Source organism: Manacus candei, unplaced genomic scaffold (assembly GCF_025592945.1).
Source record: "Manacus candei isolate 608988 ecotype Guabito, Panama unplaced genomic scaffold, ASM2559294v1 h1tg000006l, whole genome shotgun sequence".
Classification (NCBI taxonomy): Eukaryota; Metazoa; Chordata; class Aves; order Passeriformes; family Pipridae; genus Manacus; species Manacus candei.
Genome location: NW_026138054.1, coordinates 174,075 through 187,035, shown reverse-complemented (window position 1 = coordinate 187,035; position 12,961 = coordinate 174,075). Strand labels below are relative to the sequence as shown.

Sequence of the window (12,961 nt, the reverse complement as noted above, 5' to 3'; positions counted from 1 at the left end):
CTGCTCAGTGTTGCTCATGATCCACTTTTCAGGCACCCTGGGCTGGTTCTTCAGGCATCCTGCTCTGCAGCTCCATCACCTCTGTGTCACCAACTGCCCTGGTCATGGCAGCTGGTGGCTTTCTCAAACACTATAATCAGGATGGGGAAAAACAGTGCTGTGTTTTCACAGTGAACTCAGGTCACAGCCATGGGCCACCACCTCTGCAGCCATGGCAGTGGCTTGGGGGACAGCCCACACCCCCCCATCACATGCCAGTGTCCCTGCTCCAACTGTGATGGAAGGTGGACCAGATGAGGAGCTCTTTGCTGAGTGGAGGTGGCCAGAAAGGCGCCCTGAGCCCACCAGGGGCCAGCTCTGCACCTTTTGGGCAGCCAAATAATTTTGTGTCTCACCAGTTGTCCTGTCAGCAGCCTGACTGCCACTGTGGCACACTGGGGCGAGGGAACTGCAAGTCACCCACGACGGGCAGGGTGGCCAAGGTCCCTCTGAGTCCTGGGGCTACTGACCTGGACCTGCTCCTTATGTAGAGCCAGCAGTGAAGGAGAGGCTGGGCAGCAGCCCAGTGTTGGGGATGCTGCAGGATGACCGAGCAGAGTCTATACCCTTCCTTTGGGCTTCTTGCATCCTGCTTTCAGGCTTCCTGCTCTCTCCAGGCTCTGATCTTTAACACGTCACCCCTTTCTCCCCCCACCAGGAGACAGGAACAGTTCCAGACAAACCCTGACAGCTACAATGGAGCTGTGCGAGAGAATTACACCTGGTCCCAAGACTACAGTGACCTGGAAATTAAAGTGCCTGTGCCCAAGCACATCGTCAAAGGCAAACAGGTAAAGTGGTGTTGCTGGTGTGTCTTTAGCATTTCCCTTTCCATCAGGGTGCCCAGCTTTCCCGGGAAGCTGTGTTTGGAATGGGAAGGCTCCTTATCCTTTGTTCTTCAAGAGAAGGATGTGGTTGTGCTTTTTTCTGATGGTCCCAGCCTGCTCATGTTCCTGTTGAGCTGCAGTGTCCTCTACTCTGTCCCAGCCAGGCTCTCTGGCACTGCCTGGCCCTTTCTGCACTTTTTCTCTCTGTTTCCATCACCTGCACATTCAAACATGGGTTTCGGAGCCTGGCTGTTGATGGATGCCCCTTCCTCAGTTGTGCCTCTGGTGCCTTCCATTTGGAAGTGGGAGCTGCTGGAGCAGCTCTTCTGGCACTGCAGAACTGCATCAGGCACAGCCTGTGTGTGGCTTGACCTGGTCTGGGTGGAAGGGAGCTGGTCTGGGGTACAGGCTGAGGGCCAGCCCCTCTCCTTGGCTGGCTGTGTGGGCAAGAGGCAGAGAGGTTCCTGCTTGGCTCAGGCAGGAACCTCTCTGCTCTGCTTGTGGTCACGTTGTTTTTCCTTCACTGCTTCTGTTCCCTCCCATGGCTGGTCTTGGTTGGACCCAGAAGTTCAAACTCTTTCGAGTGTTGCCCTCCCCATGGCTGATTCTGTACTTTTCCATTTGGGAAGCCTGTACTCCCCCACCTCCTGCTCTCCTCTGCTTCCAGGGCAGCTGAAAGGAGCACACTGGGGTTTGTCACCCGCTTCAGCCTACACAGCTCCTCGGCATGCCAAGGAGTGTCACTGGCAACAGCAGCAGCAGCAGCAGCCTGGGCCGGAGGGGTGAGGGAGCACATGGCTGCCACAGGCACAGCAGGGCCCTGGGAGATGCATCTCTCCCAGCAGGTCTCTAAAACAAACCCAGGCTGTTTCTTGGAAGGATTCCGGCCCGTCCAGACGGATGTTCCATTCCTCCGCATCATACTGCGATCACGATGCCTCTCCCTGCCCATGGAAAAGTGCCCTCCTTGCCGGGGGAGTTGTGTCCTTGCCAAAATCCACACTGGGCTCTGTCTGCCCTGTCCTTGGCCATGGAATGATGCAGGGGCCTGCAGGAGCTCATGGGAGTGGAGACAGGATATGCTTTCCCGACCTTTCCTTGGCTCAAGACTTTGCCGTCACTGTGGAAAAGTCCCTGCACCTCAGAGTGGAGGGGGTTTCAGGACAGCCCCTTCCCACACCAGTGCCCATGGGCACACAACTCTGCCTGCCCTTGCCCTGATGTCTGCCCATGCTGCCCTCAGAGCAATCGGCTGTTCAGGCGCTGGACTTCCCTTCTCCTTGTGCTCTCTGTCTCCTGGTGTTTGTTCATGCCTCTTGGGGCTCCCCTTGGCATCTGAGTTTCCATTTCCAAGTGATTCTTTAATTCTTCTTCAGCCTCAGGGGAATGGGAGCAGACAGGCTGAGTCTTGGGCCAGAGCAGGAGGGTGCAGAGCCATTATAAAGCTCCATGGACTTTGGTTGTGTTGTTGATGGGTTCCTGTATAAGAGCAGCATTCCCCTGCATTCATACACCTTCGTATTTTTAAAAAATTATCAGGTTTTTGGCTTTTACCTGCCCAGGTGAGATTAAAAATCTCCCTATTTGGTCCCTGGGCTCAGAGTCTGCCCAGCTCTAATGCTGCTCTCAGTCTTCCTTATGACACTTTTTGGGATTTGGGCTGTTGCTATGGCACATTTTTGCTCTGGTGAGCTTAAGGTTTCCTTGTATGGAGCTCAAAAAAAGTGTCCTTGGAGCAGGAATGGGTGATGGAGTAGCTGGTCCCCACCTATCTGATTTACTTATGGGTGCAACAGAGGCCCACCTATCCGAGCACTTAAATAGAGATAATGACTCTAGGCCTCTCTCTCTGCTGGGCTTGGAGGAGACAAGCTTGATTCCTCTCTCAGTCTGTGTTTGCTTGTTTGATCTGTGTGGGCGGGTGTGGGCGTTCCGTGTGCACAGAAATCACCGTGGTGTAAAAGCCGTGGCACAGAGCTGAGAGCTGGCTTCCCTTGGAAGCACTGAGTCAACCAGGAGTTTTGGGGGTCAGAGGTGCTCATAGGGAGTGCATGGCAAGGGACAGGCAGCCTTGAAGCCTCTGGGGTGCTTTCAGGGGGATGTGTTCCTTGCAGAATTGCTCTTGGCCTTCCCCCAGGTGTGGACTGTCCACAGGCACCACCCTGTGCATATGTGAGTCCTCTCAGAGATGTCCCTCCATGCACAGAGGGGCAGGGCTCTCCAGTGGGGTGTACTCTGCCCCTGTACCCTGTCCCTGCTCCTGGGGGGTTGGTGTGCCGAGCGAGACCTTCTTGCGGGGCAGTTATAGAAACAGGTGTTGCAATTGCTTCTCACTCTGGCTGGTTGCACAGTGAAGGGACTGGGTGAAGGCTGCCCAGTTTGGATCCCTTCTTCCATTTGGGTTTCTCTGCTCCCTCTCCCAACACCTGGCTGGTCCCAGAGCCACCTCGAAGCTGCCCCTTAGCTCCAACAGCTGCCTTGTGCTGGGAATAAAACCCCTCTCACATTTGGTTACTCCTGTCCCTGTGGACCCCAAAGCCACAATGCTGCATCTGTGCCTTCCATGTGTCCAGCCTCCCCGACCCTCCACACCACAAAGAAGCCCCCTCAGAAGGTGACTCAGGAGTCACCTTCCATTTTTTCCCTGGACCCCTTCTGGACAGGCCCTGTGCCGTGCTGAGAGCCTGGCATCAGCAACCCTGCCCTGCACCCGGGGCCTGGGCGGGTAGTGGTGGCGGAAGGCAGAGCCTCATCCTCATACCTCATCCCTGAAGTGAGACCTCAGCCCTGGGCTGGAGGGAGCTGCTCCATGCTCAGCCCCTCTGGAGGTGTTTCCCATCCAGGAGCAGCTACTCTCGTAGAGGCTGTCCACAGCCACATGCCGGGTGACAGCCAGTTGTTCTCTCTCATCCTCATGTTCCTTCCCTGATCCCCAGTGACCGTGGTCTTGCTCCCCACCATTGTGTCAGAGCTTAGTCCTGTGTCACCCTGTGCTGTGTGCGCTGAGCCTCCTCTGCTCCTGCCAGAGCCCTGGCAGCTCCCTGTCACACACAGCAGGTTCAGGGGCTGTACCCAGGTGACATCAGTCAGACCCGACCATGGTGCCCTCCCTTGCTGGAGCAGCTCTGCCTGTCTCCTGCCTGCATGGAGCTAGTGAGCCGCTGGAAATCTCCTAGGTAATGGATAATGTAATAACATTTCAAATGAGATCTGCAGAGCGGGAGGAAGATCTGGGGGAACTCTGGGAGAGAATGCAGGCAAATCTCACCGCAGTCTCCTCCTCTCGGCCCAGTGCCGGGGGGCCACAATCCTGCCCCTTCCCAGCCAGGTCTTCCCTGCAACCCCTGGCCTGGTGCGGGCTCTGCTGGCAGCAGCTCAGCGCTGAAGGGGACAGGAGAGAGCATATGGTCTCTCCGGAGACCAAGGATACTGCGTGCCTGTCACAGGCTGCCTCTGTCTCCCCAGGGGACAGCCATGTCACCTGCGTGGCAGGTCGGAGCAGGGTTCCCCATATGGCTGCTGTGGGCGGGAGCTGGCCCCATTCCTGGGGACAGAGCTGTCCCCATCGCAGGGAGCGGGGGAGCCGTGCCGGGGAGCTGTGCCGCAGCATTCCTCCTGCACGCGGCCCCTCCTCGCACGCCTGATGGGAGGCCTGGGCTAAGCCCAGAGCTGGCTCCAGCAGCGGAAGCAGAGCCAAGGAGTTTGCTTTCGGCACAGTGCAGCAAAGGGGGGACGAGCTGCTGCAGCCCTAGTGTAGGAACCCCCCAAATTGGCCCCGCTCAGCCACCAGGATGACACACACCCATACCCAGCTCATCATGGTGACAGAGGGGCACACAGCCTGCTCCTAAAGAGCTTCAGTCACAGCAAGTAGGTGCCAACCTTTGAGTGCTGTGTGGAGGCCTGTAGCATTACAGGTACACATTTTCTCTGTGGGGAAACTGAGGCACTGGGTAGAACCAGCTGCCTCGAATCCTTCAAGGACCCCAATTGCTGAACTGTGCTGCCTTTCCTCCTTGGAGAGGTTCCCTCACTCCTCCAAGCTGTCACTGTTTGCTATGAGATGACAGCGGGATTCCCACCCTCCCGCTGCAGGCAGTGCTGGAAGCTCTTCTCTCTCTCATCCCTGGCGAGTGCACTTGACCCCACACCCCAGCTCACACAGTGAGAGGGCAAGCAGGAACACTCCGGATTATTGTCTCTCTCTCTGTGTTTCCAGGTGTCTGTGGATATCAGCAGTGGCGCAATTCGCGTAGCGGTGCTGGAGGGGAGCAACCAGCATGTCCTCATGGAAGGGAAACTCACCCACAAGATCAATACGGAGAGTTCCCTGTGGAGCCTGGAGCCCGGGAAGTGCATTTTGGTAAGGGCAGTCTGCACCAGCCATGTCTCCTTGGCTTGCAGCTGCACTAGGCTTGACCTGGGAAACTGCAGCAGCTGGAAGTTTGAGCCAGGTGGAAAAGGCTCAAGAAAAGGCTTCTTTTCTGGGAAAAGATATATGTCTGGCTTTGCCTGTCCAACATCTGGCTCATGCTGTCCTTTCCTGTGTGCCATGCCTTGCCTCCCTTGCTCCTGAGGTGCCCCTCGGGGTGCTGGCTGAGCAGCACATCTGTCAGGCTGGGCGAGGGGGTCCCCAGCTCCAGCTGCAGGTGGGGGAGCACAGCTGTTACCTGGGGGTCATCACTGTCCCCGATCCCAGCACATGCCCCTGCACTGCAGCGCCGGTCCTGCACACCTGGCCTTGCTGACTCTGCCCTCCGACTCTCCTGGCCCTGCTCTGGCCCTGGCATCTTGGCAGGTGCCTGTTTCCTGCCATTCCTTTCTGTCCTGCCATGGGATTCCTACTTAACCTGTTTGAAGTGGACACTGTGGCTCGTTCTCTGTCTGCCTTCAGCAGGCCTGTGGTTTGCTGTGTGACTGCTGCCCCAAATCATCCCCGTCCAAGTGGTCCAGGGGCTGCTGGCACCCAACTGTGTTAATGGTGGATTCCCAGCCCCAAGCCTTGTTTCTGGTGTGTTCCAGATGTGCAGGCTGAGGGTGTGAGTTCACCTGTGTCCACAGCTGGAGCTATTGTGGGGGCTCTACCCATCGCCCTGAGATCTCAAGTGTCAAACAGTTCCCAGACTCCTGTGCCAGTTTGGGGGCCAGGATTGTGCTGGGAGTGGAATTTTGCTTCCTGTGGCCATCTTTGCCCTATCCTTTTCCAAGCAGAGTTTCCAGAAGAGTTTCAGGAGTCCTAAGGCTGTCGTTAGACCCAGGAGGGGATACATGCCATCCCTGTGGGGGAGGGAACAGACTCCAAGCCTTTCACCCCATGACACAAGAGTGTCAGCAGATGGGCACCCAAATCCAAGCCCCCTGAATGGGAAATGGAGTGGGAATGTGCTGCCAGACTCGGGAATGCTGCAGATGGTGTGTAGGGAGGCTGCTCAGTGTCACCCAGCCACTGCCAATCCGTTGGGATGTACCCCAAGTGACAGGCTGGGACCAAAAGGATGAGTGAGGTCACTGCAAGGGAGAGGAGATTCTTCGATGCTGTCAGGCTAGTGGAGGGATGTGGAAAGGAGGTTGTGGCTTCTTTTACATGCATTTTGTAAATGTTCATAAGCATCTTGAATATTAGCTAATCTGGAAAAAGAAACAATCCTGGAAAAGTGTAAACTTGTTGAAGAGGAGATGGCCCAACGGGTGGCTGCTCTCCAGCATGGAAGGGAGTCCCGGGTGGGTGTTCTCAGGATCAGCAAGGGAGGTGATGGGTCTTCAATACCTGTCAGAGGCTGGGAATGGTGTAGGCGGAGTGAGACTTGGGGCCTTCTGAAGTGACCACGGGCAGCATGGGGAGCAGAGTGGGCCCATCACCCCCAGTTCCAGAGCTGGGTCTTGCCTCAAATTAGCATGAACCCAGGGTTGTGAGGATCTCCAGCTGGCTGCCAACATATTGATGGTGGGATGAGATCTCGCTTGAAGAACTGTAAGGTAACTGGAGCAGCGTGAGGAATTCTTGCCCAGGAGCATCTCCTTTTCCCATGCTCAGAGTAGCCAGAAGTGGTTTGCGACTCCTTCTGATTCATTCATCAGGAGACACCCACTCTGTGGGAATGAATTGCTTTGTTCAGCGCCTGGATGGGGCTGTTGGGGTTTGGTTGGGGCTGACGGGGCATACAGACCCTTTCTGTACCCCAGTTTGTGTATAGCTCTGTGTGAGCTTCAAATACAACTGTTGGGGATGTCTTCCTCCTGCAAGGTGCTACCTGGCTTGCCTCCATTGGACCCAGGGATGGCGTTCCCTGGCAGAATGATGATGCAGCCAAAACCAAACTCACCCAGTGCCAGTGCTGGGGTTGTCTGAGGAGATCCTGCCCACCTCGGGGACTGCTTGGGACTCCTCGGTGCTGCATGTTTGTGTTTTGTGAGTTGAGGTGATCCTTGCAGCAGAGCTCAGTCTGTGCGCCAAGGGGGTAAAATCTCTCCTGCTTGGTCCTGTCCATCTGGGAAGGTCCCAGCTCTGTGCAGAGAGGCTGTTGAGTTCCCTGTGCTCTTGCAGGACATGTCAGGGATTGTCAACCCCTTGTTCTCCAGTCTGCTGTTACAGCTCTTTCATCATCCTTGGCCTCCCTGTCCTCCTCCCTTCTGGGATGCCGTTCACAGATGCTCCAAAGCCAGCCTCCCTGCTCCCCCAGCTCTTATCCTGGGAAGATTATCTTGCCTTACAACCCCTCTAAGCTCTGCTTCCCCCATCCTGCCTGGCGGTCTTATCCATGTATCCTCTTCATTACGTGTCACTCTCTCTCCACCAACCACAACACTCCCCTCACCAGCATTCAGAGGCCACTCTGCCTTCCCCTTTCTGCTCCATGGGGTTCTCTTGGCTGTAGGCCAGCCCAACACCAACATATTTCTCATTTCATCCTTTGGCACAGCCACGTGTGCGGCAGCAAAACTCAGCTGGTGTCATTCTGCAGTGGAGTGCTCTGCCGACATGGGGCAGGGGTCTATCCACACCTCCTCCTGCTCAGGATTGTGTCCCAGGATGGTCCCGCTGCCCATAGTGCTGCACCGTACCCTGGCCCTGGGTGTGTGGTGTCATCCCTGTGCTCTCCCTTCTCTGTCACACCCGCTCGCTTGTCGAGAGCGAGATTAAAATAACCTCGCATGAGCTGTTTTTAGCAGTCCCCGTTGGGTGTTGTGCACAACACCATTTGGGATTATTTTCGTTTTGGAGGATTTTTCCCCATTTCCCTCTCTTTTTCTCCTCCTCTCAGCCTTTGTTATCCACACTTGGGCTTTTGTCACCAAGTCCTACCTTGAACACATACTACAGTCTTGGCTTGTCATCCCTTGAGCCACGAGGCCAAGGGGACATGACTCCGTGATGCCTCTCTCAGCCCTGCCCTCCACACAGTGCTAGGAATGCCACTGCTGCCTCTCCTGTCCCCCTAAACACCTCCCAGTGACTTTTGAGGTGACTTTGGGCTGCTGTGATTCCAGTAGGAAAGCAGGCAGAGAGAGGTTGTTTCCCCAAGACCTACTTAGACCCCTTGCCAGCATCTCTCCAGCTCTGAGAAGGTATTTGGGATTGGAGAAGAAACCTCGTGCTATGGCAAAGCCCGGCACTGACAATGAGGGGTCATAACCTTCCCAGCAGGGTGTGGAAATGGGACATGATGCCATGTCCATGCCAGTGATGCCTTTCACCTGCTGGAGGGTCCCTCCTGCCGACTTGTCTCGTCATTCCTCACAATCCATCCTTACCCCTGTGCTTTTCCATGGAACAGCCCTTCCCTACGTGGCTGAGACATGTTTTGGACACTGGCTGTGGGAAGTGAGCACTTCAGTTTGAGGACGCTGCTCTCTTAGGATACAGCATTGGAGTGTGCCCCCCGCGATCTCCCTCCCCTTAGGCCGCCATTGCAGAGGCTGTTCCTGCCTCCCTATGCACCCCAAAAGACTCAGCAGGGCTTTTATGCCTTTGGGACCCACCAGGCAGATCCAAAGCCTGGCCAAAGGTGTGGACACGCTGCAGGGACCTCATCCTTCCTCTGGCAAGTGACTGCATCTCTGGGGTGCTGGGGGGTCAGCCCAAGCTGTTGACTGGGAAACTCAGCAGTAGTGTCAAGTGCAGCAAAGCTTTGCCTTGTCTGGAAGCGACAAACATAATCAGGTCAGGATTTGTCCTTGTGGAAAAAGCCCTGCTTCCTCCTGGAGCCCCCATTTCTGTAGCTCTCCCTGAGGGTGCCTGCAGCCTCATGGGGGACTGTCAGCCAAATGCCAGAGCCTCCTCGGTGGGTGGGTGGATGAGGGCTGGTGTGTGAGACCTGCCCAGAGACCTGCCACAGCCTCTCATCTCTCCCTTACCCCCACCTTTGGGCACCCAAAGCGCTTGGAAAGGGCACCAGCTGCACTCCATCACCACAAACTCTTGTAACCCAGATGTCAGCCAAGCATGGGCTGCTTCCACAGAGAACATCAGCAGTCACAGTCCAGGAAATCAACCTGTGTCCATGTCCCCCATCCTGGAGGTGAGACCTGTCCACGGTGAGTGTTCCAGCACTGCCTCTAACCACAAAACCCCAAACTCACAGGGATAGAGCAACCTTTGCCCTGGACCATGAGCATTTCACATCAGAAAGTGGGGCTCCCACCTTGGAGTGAGTCCCACTTTGACAGCTGTCCCCCTGGAATAAAGAGGGTTGAGCAAATCCCCTCAGGCAGGCTGCAGTACACTGGTATGGAGATGGGGTGATGCCTGAACTTCTGCAGCACCTGTCTGTTCCTCTGCCATCAGACTGCCTCTGGTAGGGATGTACCAAGCCATGCATGCTCCCCAGTGATGCTGTGAGAGCATGGCTTGTGGTGGAGCCATCACCAGGGAAACTCACACCCCACCAGCACTGTGGGGACATTCCTCATGGTCCAAACCCTGAGGAGCCTGAAGGATGCTCCTGCTGCAGGCACGGACAGGCCAGGGCTGCTGCCCCTCCACTTGGCTTGCTGGCTGAGGGGTGATGTTCTGGGGGCTCCTGCCATTCCCTTGCCTGCCCACCCAGGGTTGGGAAGCCCAGGAGCAAACCCTTGGCAGCTCTCCCTCCCCTCCGAAGTGGAACTGTGCAATTAAAAGGAGAACAAGCATGCCTGTCTAGCTGGAAAAACTAACGCCTTCCCCAAGTTGGAATATTTTACCGGCTCTGCTCTCCCAGAAGGATTAAGCCCCAGCCACCCCCTCCTGTATTAATTGGTTCCTTTTCTTCACACTGCGGAGATGCCTGGCTTTGTAACGGGAATGGCTGCCTGTGTTCTCCCCTCCGGAGCCGTTGAGCTTCCAGGGAGTTTTGAGCAAATTGTATTGTCTGCCTTTATTGATGATTTTGCAGAGCCTAATGAATGTCATAAATCTGCCCTGCTGCTGGGATTAGTGCTAAAATAACATAGAAGAAAGCAGCTCCCTCTTCCTGGAAAAACAAAAAGCAGGTCGGAGTTCCTGGTGTGAGATGCCCCACGTTGGCCCTGGCACAACCCCTCCAGCCAGCCAGCTCCATGCAAGGCACTGCATCAGGGATGCCCACGGCTACGGCCAACGGCTTTTCCCAGCAAGGATATTGTCTGGAGCATCCTCATCCATCCCTCAGGTTGCTGCCGAGCCACGGTGCCACAGGAAGCAGGTGCTGGCAGTGAGCTGAGGTAGCACATTCTCACCTCCTTTGTCACCCACGCTGCCACCCACAGAACCAGTGCCAGGAGAACTGAGACCAGGGCTCCTTCTGGGTTAGAGAAAGGTGAGAAAGGCCATGCCAGCAGCCCCAGCCCCACACTCCACCGGACACAGTCTCCTTGTCTGACAGTCCTAGGTTCTGTTGCTGCTGCTCAGTCAGCCGTGCGGCCCTGGGCTGGTGTCACCCGTGGGCGGTACACCACTGAGGGACACTGGTCCTGGCCTTGAGCCATGGTGTGGACAGAATTTCAGCCCTGGGGTCTGAGCTGGGGCTGCAGAGGGCTGTGGTGGGGTTGTGCAAAACCCTTGGACCGCTGAGGGAGGGAGGCACAAACATCCCTCCACCTCTGCCAACCATGGGGCTGGATCCTTGTGAGCTGGACCTCTGCTCCTGGGCAAGCCCCATGCTGCTGTCAGCATGGCCAAGCTCTGCATCGCTGCCTTAGAGCTGTGGAATGGGCCGGGGTACCATGTCCTGGGCAGGATGGGGGCTCCTCTCCCTACTCCCTGACCCACACCTTGTCCATAGATCAACCTGAACAAGGGGGACGAGTACTGGTGGAATGCTATCCTGGAGGGCGAGGAGCAGATCGACATTGACAAGATCAACAAAGAGCGCTCCATGGCCACAGTGGATGAGGAGGAGCATGCTGTGCTCGACCGCCTCACCTTTGACTACCACCAGAAGCTGCAGGGCAAGCCCCAGAGCCACGAGCTGGTAGGTGCCGGCCACCCTGCGCCACCAGCCCAGCCTGGCCCTCCCACTGGCTCTCTAAGGGTCCCATTCCCAGGAAAAGGTTGCAGCATGTGGCAGTCCCCCAGCTCTGCTCCATCTCAGAGTTCCTCCTCACTCACTGTCCCCCCACATCAACATTGTGGGGGCATGAGGTTCAGCTGGTCCATCTTTTGCCACTCACTCCTGTCTTCCCCTTCCTGGCATCTTGGCAAATGCCCATAAACCTGCACTGTTGCCGGGCCCCACATTTGTGTGCCTCTCCCCAGAGATGGCCCTGCTCTGGGATGAACCCGCATGGGTCTGGGCTCAGCCAGACCCAGGAGCTGCCTGGTGCTGCCCTGGCTGCCATCTGCCCTGTCCTGGGCAGTGAGGAGAAGTAGGGGTGGTGTATGCCCTTGGCATGGACTTGGGTGGACTGCTGGTGTCTCCTATGTCCCCTTCCGTTGGTTGGGTGGCCACGCAGCCCTGACACCTGTGGGACAAGGGGCAGGGGAGGGCAAGGGGCACGGGGGGCAGCGTGGGCTGAAGAGAGCCTGTGGCCTCTTTGCAGAAGGTGCACGAGATGCTAAAGAAGGGCTGGGACACCGAGGGCTCCCCGTTCCGTGGCCAGAAGTTCGACCCCTCCATGTTCAACATCTCCCCTGGCGCCGTCCAGTTTTGACGGTGGCAAAAACAACTGAAAAACGAAGCAGGGAGAGGAGAAACCTCCCGGATGCCCACTGGGACTCTCACACTCCGTGCGGGTGCCCATGACCCGCTGCTCCACGCTGCCAGCACCCATCGGTGCAGTGCGGGGAAGCCAGGCGCGGGCAGATTTACATCCTGTCACCACGGCAACCCGGGCGCCGAGACCCCTCTCCTCCCCTGCCTCCCCTTGCCTCGCGCTGCCGACGCTCTGTGTTTTTCCGGAATAGACAGATCATGTTGGGTGACATAATTATTATTTTTGGTGGATGAGTATGCTGCTTTTGGGTTTTCTGGGGGTGTGGAGCCCTCCCCACCCTGACTCTGGGCAGCTTTGCCCCTCGTGGCCAGGGCTGGGTGCTGGGTACGGGCAGCAGGGATGAAGGGACACATGCGGGAGCCTTCCCCTGCCCTGCACCCTGCCTGCACTCTGCCTGCACCCTGCCCACCTGGCACCCCCAAATCCCCTTGCCAACCCTGCTCTGGGGTCTCCCATGGTGGCTGTGCTGCCCTTGCCCCCTGCCCAGCCCCGCGGGAGTCTTCCTTCTGGTTTCCCCCCAACCCCATCACTGGAGGGTGGTCAAGGCACCCTGGGGTGGGCAGAGACCCCAGCCAGACTGAAGGGTTTGCTTCCGCTTCCCCAGGGGTCAGCAGGGAGCAGTGGGGGTGTCCCTCACAGCACTGGGGTTCGGGGGTGGCTACAGACCCACCCCTTGTAGCCAGCAGCCCACCCCTCCAGCTAGTGGGCAGGAGCCCCAGGAACATGGGCTTCCCTGGCATGGTACTTTGGGGTCTGAGAGGGGGGATGTGGCAGCCCTGGCTCCCCCCAGGCCCGGCCTGGCTCTTGCAACTTCCCACTGCCCCTCCTACCCTGGGATAGGTAGGCTGGGAGTCCCCGGCCGTCGCCCTGTCCCTCCATTCACCCCACACCCAGTTTGCAATAAACAGATTTCTCACGGGGGGGCC

At 57.1% G+C, this 12,961-nt stretch overlaps 1 protein-coding gene across 1 annotated transcript in view; it reads left to right on the top strand.

The window, feature by feature from the left end:
- Window positions 1-12,956, top strand: part of NUDCD3 (NudC domain containing 3) — a 30,307-nt gene extending 17,351 nt beyond the window's left edge. The window contains exons 3-6 of the mRNA XM_051808880.1: window positions 698-830; window positions 5,086-5,229; window positions 11,105-11,293; window positions 11,862-12,956. Coding sequence (XP_051664840.1) covers window positions 698-830; window positions 5,086-5,229; window positions 11,105-11,293; window positions 11,862-11,972 — 577 coding nt within the window. The 3' untranslated portion in view covers window positions 11,973-12,956. The remainder of the gene's footprint in view (window positions 1-697; window positions 831-5,085; window positions 5,230-11,104; window positions 11,294-11,861) is intronic.
- Window positions 12,957-12,961: the final 5 nt, after the last annotated feature.